This window comes from Salmo salar, chromosome 29 (assembly GCF_965601325.2).
Source record: "Salmo salar chromosome 29, fSalSal1, whole genome shotgun sequence".
NCBI lineage: Eukaryota > Metazoa > Chordata > Actinopteri > Salmoniformes > Salmonidae > Salmo > Salmo salar.
Window position 1 is genome coordinate 41,771,680 of NC_138319.1, and position 8,321 is coordinate 41,780,000.

Consider the following 8,321-nt stretch of genomic DNA (forward strand, 5'->3'; position numbering starts at 1 on the left):
TGTTGCTATGCGTTAGTCGTAGAGGAACATGCACGCATTTGACTTTTTTTTTGCAGTGTATAGTGTGACTGAATAGCCAAACGACTTGTCTACATTTTTCACACCGTCTATTGTTGCTTTTATTTCCTCTCAACTTTCTTTCTTGTGTTATTCAGCCGTTTAACCAAAACCACAGTCAGCAATCTCACAATACCTGGGATTGATGATTCACACGGACCAATAGGAGAGGGGCATCGGCAGGCGGATTGTTATTTGATGGGTGCATGTTAGTAGGGGGGGGATAGGGCCTCCTCCAATGATCGTCTGAGTACCGGGTCACATGTTTGGGCCCCCCCTCTTTCTCTCCATTCATCAGGGGTGGACTGTGTTGTCTTTTCAATTCATTTATCTGCAGGAATGATTGCGACGATCAGTCTGAAGCTCACCGCCTGACTGGGAAGGTGAAAGTTTCGCCACAGGAAGAGAAACCGCAAAAATACAATATTGTACATGATTTGCGTGTGTGCATCGGATGAGAATTAGTGTGAGGGGGGGAAAAAAATTCCACTCTTGTTTTAGGTAAATAGAAAACCGGTGGATTGGAGTTTGTACTCCTCTGTAAGGTCTGAGAGAGACTTATTTATTTTTTTGCAGAAAGAGAAAAAGCAAGAGAGGTATAGGAGTGAGAGAATAACTGTTCGTGATTTTTTATTTATTTCTGTTCTTCAGTTGCCTCATTGAGTTGCAGACTAAGGGAAGATGCTTCTGGATGCAGGACCTCAGTACCCCGCTATAGGAGTCACTACGTTCGGCTCCTCAAGGCATCACTCAACAGGCGAAGTAACCGAAAGAGAAGTGGCTTTGGGGATAAATCCGTTCGCAGACGGGATGGGAGCTTTCAAAATCAACCACAGTTCCCATGACTTGGGTTCCGGGCAAACGGCGTTCTCCTCCCAGGCTCCCGGTTACGCTGCTGCCGCCCTGGGTCACCACCACCACCCGACACACGTCAGCTCTTACTCCACGGCAGCGTTCAATTCAACCCGGGACTTTCTCTTCAGAAACCGGGGCTTCGGGGATGCCACCAGCGCGCAACACAGCCTATTCGCCTCGGCAGCGGGAAGTTTTGCAGGGCCACATGGACACTCCGATGCCGCGGGGCACCTGCTCTTCCCGGGACTCCACGAGCAAGCCGCAAGTCATGCATCATCTAATGTCGTTAACAGCCAGATGCGGCTTGGCTTTACCGGGGACATGTACGGCCGGGCTGACCAGTACGGCCATGTTACGAGCCCCCGCACCGACCACTACGCCTCCTCCCAGCTGCATGGCTATGGCCCTATGAACATGAACATGGCGGCTCACCACGGGGCAGGAGCCTTTTTCCGATACATGAGGCAGCCCATCAAACAAGAGCTCATCTGTAAATGGGTCGAACCCGAACAGTTGTCGAATCCCAAAAAGGCTTGCAACAAAACGTTCAGCACGATGCACGAGCTCGTGACCCACCTGACAGTGGAGCACGTCGGTGGACCGGAGCAGTCAAATCATATTTGCTTTTGGGAAGAGTGCGTCCGAGAAGGAAAACCGTTCAAAGCCAAATACAAACTGGTAAATCATATCAGAGTACACACCGGAGAGAAACCATTTCCATGTCCCTTCCCCGGATGTGGAAAAGTGTTTGCCCGATCGGAAAACCTGAAAATCCACAAAAGGACTCACACTGGTAAGAAATGTAACATGTTTTCTTTCCGACTCAAAAAAAACGATCGCAATTTCCGCTCCAAAAAAAAGCGATGAACTGTTATTAGTCTGATACATATTTGACTGTGTAATAGAGTAGCCTATCAACATGAATGTTTTGGTTATGTTTTTACACAAAAAAAAAAAATATATTGAATGCGTTTATTAAATTATATATACAGTCTAACTTTACTATTCGTATTTTGAAACTTTCTAAATGAATATAATGCATTAGGTTTGTGAAATATGTGGCATGCTGTTGCATATTGTTTTATCTTAGTGGTCCAAGTAAACATGTGAATTACAACAAAATGTGTGTGTAAATATATAGGCCAACACACATTAAACAAATCATAAATACTGAAAATAAGGTTATCTTTATACAATGTGCTTGAAACCACATGACAACTGAAACTCTGAAATGTTCATGTTAAATGAAAAATGTATCACGGTTCATATTTTCCGTGTGTAAAATGTGTGTGTGTTTTTTTTTTTTTAGGTGAAAAACCTTTCAAGTGTGAGTTTGAGGGCTGCGACAGACGGTTTGCGAACAGTAGCGACCGGAAGAAACACATGCACGTGCATACTTCTGACAAGCCTTATCTCTGCAAGCAATGCGACAAGTCCTACACACATCCCAGCTCTCTACGGAAACACATGAAGGTCAATATTAACGTACACTTGTATTTTAATCCGTGGTTACTTTAATTGTTCTGTATATTTAGCGTGCTATAAATAAATGTACATATATTGGATAATTTTTTTAGAAGGAAAATGCTGTGTTTGTATTCCAGCAAATATGAACATATGACGCAGAACAACTAAAGTACAGCTGTTGTCTTTTCATAAAGCCTTTCATGCTGTATTCATTTCCAAAATATTGCATCATGCATTTTAATTTATGATCTTGGTTTATTTATTAAAAATTGATTATCATTAACATGTATATAATTCGCCGGTTTATTTTCTTCTCACTATGGAGAATCGAACCTGAAGCCTTTGTATTACCGTAAAGCATGGCAGCGTATGAATAATACACAGGCACACTGTAAAATGTACAAAAAAATCTCCTGTTGTTTAAACATATTTATATATTTTTTTTCGCTCTGTCTCGCAGGTTCACGAGGCTACCACGCAAGGACCCCAACCGTCACCAGCGGCCAGTTCCGGGTACGAGTCGTCCACGCCGCCCACCATCGTGTCCCCGTCCACAGAGAACCAGAGTTCTAGTTCCATATCGCCGGCAACTTCGACAGTGCACCACACGACCAGTCACCACACCACGCTGTCATCAAATTTTAATGAATGGTACGTGTAAAATATTTTCACAAAAGACTGCAGAAATAGGACTGCTTGGAATCAAAGACTTTGAAAGTCAGTCTATAATGCGTGGACAGAGAAAAATACGAGGAAGCCAAAACGGTTGGTTTAACAACGGCTACAGAGAGAGAGAGAGAGACAGAGAAACAGAGTGATGCATGGACAAGGTGCACGGCCAGCTACCAAGTTAAAGGTTTTTTCGTTTCCCCCCCCCCCCCCCCTCCTCCCCCTACATGGCTCTTTTTTGAAAGACTGCACGCAAGAGATCTCAATGCATGTTTTCTGCGGTTCGTGGCCTGATTTTTATTTTTTTTTGTACATAAAGATTCACAGTTCAAACATGTAATATTTTATTTTGTAAATAGTTATATCACAGTTTAAGGGCATTTGTGAAAATGTGGTCCCTAGATATATGGAAAATGAGATGGTTTTAAAACAATAATATTACGATGACTAGTGTTGATTGAAACAGAATGTTGTAGTTGATGTGTACCCCAATGTGAATTACTCAGTATAACTTCCGTCTCCACTATGACGTCGACCTTACCCACTATTAGTCTATTTATGTGCTTTTGTATTTGGTGCAACATTCCGTCTACGGTCCAGTTGGAGTAGCACAGTACTTACCATTGCTGTTATTTAAATGTCATGTCGATAAATCGTGTAGTGAAAGCCTGAAACTCCGTGTCAATCTGTTTATGTACGTGATAAAAGATTAAAAAAAAAAAAAAACTATTTGTTCATTACCTTGAAAATGTCAAGGCAGTATTACCTACATGTATATAGCTCAATTTTCCATATTTATCCGCATGTAAAGGGGTAACGTTAGAAATGATTGGGATTTATGGAGAAATACTCTCTTATGTAGAATTTAGTCTACACAAAAATGTTTGGTTACATTTCGTACTATTATTAAAGCATATAAAACAAAAAAAAAATCCACCAACTATTGTCTTCCAATATTTTTGTTTCTCATAGCCTACTGTCTAAATATGACTGGACATCAAAATGCCTGCTTCATGATTACCTATTTATTTATGTATACCACTTTCATTAACAACACACAGTTAAATGGAGGACTAGGCATTTAGTAAAGCATCATAAAAGCCTATATGAGGTATTGTATTGAAATAACTATCATACTAAAAGTAAAACAATTTAAATGACATGTTGACGCGTGCACAAATCAAATAGGTGGTGCACATTTTCATAACACGTAGACTATGGATAAAGGGACATGATATTTGGGCTATCTTATCAGGCTAGGCTACGCTACTGCTCTATGACCCGCTTATCAAAGGCCACCTACCTAAATCACATCATGCTTGCCTTTTTAGGCTTGCAGAATCCAATTCAGTAATACGAATTAATGTTAAGTAATTTGATTTCCCCTGTCCTCGTCTCCTGTTAATCCATAATTAACATACCAGTCCTTGCCCTCGAGTAATTCGGAAATGTAAACGGTTAATCGTGACGGATAATATTATCAGTCTGTTGTAAACGAAATTGTTTATGTTATTATTATATATCTAATTTTTTTTTGGTACTTAATTGTTCTCGATGTAATTCAGTTTCCTCTAGCTAGCTGTGTTCAGATGTATTGTCATAGTGTTGAGGAAGTGTTTAGGACTTCTGAAGTCAGTGTTGTAGTCTTTGTTCCGTGGTGTAGCCAGCCTGGTTGACCGGACCATTAGGCAGGGTTCACGTCAACAGACAGACGCCAGTGATCACCAGCCTGGCCTGCGTCGTTAACACTGCCAGTGTGCTAAAGCGACACGGAATACAATCATATAATCCCCAGTGATCTGTCCGTCTGCAGCTGGACAACATGACACGTTGGACAGGCCCGAAAAAAAATCACGAAACAATTGTAACAGAATAGAAGAAGACAAATAGCCTGCATACAATGTTCAATTGATCAGTCATCATTTAACAGTCCTCACATAATGTTGTATTGCAATGCTGATCAGTCATCAGTAACAGTCCTCACATAATGTTGTATTATTGCATGCTGATCAGTCATCAGTAACAGTCCTCACATAATGTTGTATTGCAATGCTGATCAGTCATCATTTAACAGTCCTCACATAATGTTGTATTGCAATGCTGATCAGTCATCAGTAACAGTCCTCACATAATGTTGTATTGCAATGCTGATCAGTCATCAGTTAACAGTCCTCACATAATGTTGTATTGCATGCTGATCAGTCATCAGTAACAGTCCTCACATAATGTTGTATTGCAATGCTGATCAGTCATCAGTTAACAGTCCTCACATAATGTTGTATTGCATGCTGATCAGTCATCAGTAACAGTCCTCACATAATGTTGTATTGCAATGCTGATCAGTCATCAGTAACAGTCCTCACATAATGTTGTATTATTGCATGCTGATCAGTCATCAGTAACAGTCCTCACATAATGTTGTATTGCAATGCTGATCAGTCATCAGTAACAGTCCTCACATAATGTTGTATTGCATGCTGATCAGTCATCAGTTAACAGTCCTCACATAATGTTGTATTATTGCATGCTGATCAGTCATCAGTAACAGTCCTCACATAATGTTGTATTATTGCATGCTGATCAGTCATCAGTAACAGTCCTCACATAATGTTGTATTGCAATGCTGATCAGTCATCAGTAACAGTCCTCACATAATGTTGTATTGCAATGCTGATCAGTCATCAGTAACAGTCCTCACATAATGTTGTATTGCATGCTGATCAGTCATCAGTAACAGTCCTCACATAATGTTGTATTGCATGCTGATCAGTCATCAGTAACAGTCCTCACATAATGTTGTATTGCAATGCTGATCAGTCATCAGTAACAGTCCTCACATAATGTTGTATTGCAATGCTGATCAGTCATCAGTAACAGTCCTCACATAATGTTGTATTGCATGCTGATCAGTCATCAGTTAACAGTCCTCACATAATGTTGTATTGCATGCTGATCAGTCATCAGTAACAGTCCTCACATAATGTTGTATTGCATGCTGATCAGTCATCAGTAACAGTCCTCACATAATGTTGTATTGCAATGCTGATCAGTCATCAGTAACAGTCCTCACATAATGTTGTATTGCAATGCTGATCAGTCATCAGTAACAGTCCTCACATAATGTTGTATTGCAATGCTGATCAGTCATCAGTAACAGTCCTCACATAATGTTGTATTGCAATGCTGATCAGTCATCAGTAACAGTCCTCACATAATGTTGTATTGCAATGCTGATCAGTCATCAGTAACAGTCCTCACATAATGTTGTATTGCAATGCTGATCAGTCATCAGTAACAGTCCTCACATAATGTTGTATTGCATGCTGATCAGTCATCAGTAACAGTCCTCACATAATGTTGTATTGCATGCTGATCAGTCATCAGTAACAGTCCTCACATAATGTTGTATTGCAATGCTGATCAGTCATCAGTAACAGTCCTCACATAATGTTGTATTGCAATGCTGATCAGTCATCAGTAACAGTCCTCACATAATGTTGTATTGCAATGCTGATCAGTCATCAGTAACAGTCCTCACATAATGTTGTATTGCAATGCTGATCAGTCATCAGTAACAGTCCTCACAGTGTGTTTGTGTGTTTTTTTTAATTATTATTATTTATTTTTTTACATATATCTTACAGTAATACTACGGGCCTAAACATTTTCTCTGAAATAAGATTTGAACTATGATTTGTTTTTATAAAATACGTTACCATGATGGTCCAGGATGAAATAGAATAATTAATATGTGTTTTTCCAAGTCCACATAAAACATTCGATCTAAAATGTAAGAGAGAGTGTGTGTGTGTGTGTGTGTGTGTGTGTGTGTGTGTGTGTGTGTGTATCCGTCCGTGTGTGTGTGTGTGTGTGTGTGTGTGTGTGTGTGTGTGTGTGTGTGTGTGTGTGTGTATCCGTCCGTGTGTGTGTGTGTGTGTGTGTGTGTGTGTGTGTGTGTGTGTAATTTAAATAGCGGAAATGCATGATATCTGAGGTGATTTGTTTGAAATGTATTGATATTTTCTTTGCTATTCATTATTTTTCTTCTTCTGATAAACGAATGACGGTACTAAAATGACTTTTTTCCCCGACTCTATTTAAGACTATCTATTTAGATTCTAGTACCAATACGTTTTCATTCATGCATCATTAGACCAGCAATAGAAAGTGCTGTGTATAGCATATACCCATATATATATATATGTTTCGGTTCATAGAATGACATTGGTTTTGTAGGAAAATACCTGTCGTTCTCTGACAAAGCTAGAAGGCTTTCCTATCGACTCTGCTCTTGAATGTCCTTTACATTTATTTTATTTTTTATTATGAACTAAAATCTCACTAGGCCTCAAATATAACTTTATAATATTATTATATGTTACCAGATCATAACTTATACGTCGCACACCTGGTTTTGAAAAAAAAGCAACAAATTCATGTCGAGGCTGAATTCAAAGTGTTTGGAACTATGAGCCGACCACGGTATCCAATGGCGATATCAACGATCCGTCCTGAACGATCCGATATCAACGATCCGTATCAACGATACGTACAGACCGTACTGAGACATGTATATACAGAGATTCCATTAGGTTACGCAAGTTCAAGATGATTGTATACAACTAGTAATATCTCTTGTCCATGCAAGGGGGGGTCGTAGTGATAACCTGAAAAGTAACACAATAGTCCTATAATTACCAATGTCCTACATTTGTTCTCTGTCTTTTCAAATGTTAATAGCTGACTTTTATTCTGTAATACCAAATGACGATGTCTTTTTTTTTATTTTTATGTAAAAATGTCAATTACATTGTTTATGGTGTGTTTATGATTATGTTTATGTTTTACATTTTCGAATGGAAACGAAATATATAATCTCTGGTAGAATCCATATTTGAGATTCTTCATTTACAAAAAAAATATAAATAAATAGCTGACATGGAAATCTTCGCGTCTCCATGTAAAGATGTCTGAATGACAGACGGTGTAGCCAACACGGCGCGCACGGGGCTCTTTACGAACCGTATAATCTACGGAATAAGGAAATCTCATCCTTTCAGTTTTGTTCACACTAACTTAATTTGTTCAGTTGACTGTATTGCGACGTTTCTTTAACGGTCACAACAAGCTGAAAACAGCAGAGTCGCGGTTAAAAGCTCTTGAACAGCGCAGGCGCAAGGCCCTCAGTGCGCCTAGCTTGTCAATGAATATTTATGACTTGCGCCAGCAGCCAGTTAAACCAAGACGGAGAAGTGTGTGTTGTTTTCAATGAT

At 39.6% G+C, this 8,321-nt stretch overlaps 1 protein-coding gene across 1 annotated transcript; it reads left to right on the forward strand.

Moving 5' to 3' along the window:
- Positions 1-397: 397 nt before the first annotated feature.
- On the forward strand, positions 398-3,394 carry LOC100136467 (zinc finger protein ZIC 1). The gene is made up of 3 exons (XM_045710870.2): positions 398-1,705; positions 2,222-2,385; positions 2,840-3,394. Exons 1-3 carry the CDS (start codon positions 739-741, stop codon positions 3,038-3,040), a joined length of 1,332 nt encoding a protein of 443 aa, XP_045566826.1. The 5' UTR covers positions 398-738; the 3' UTR covers positions 3,041-3,394.
- Positions 3,395-8,321: the final 4,927 nt, after the last annotated feature.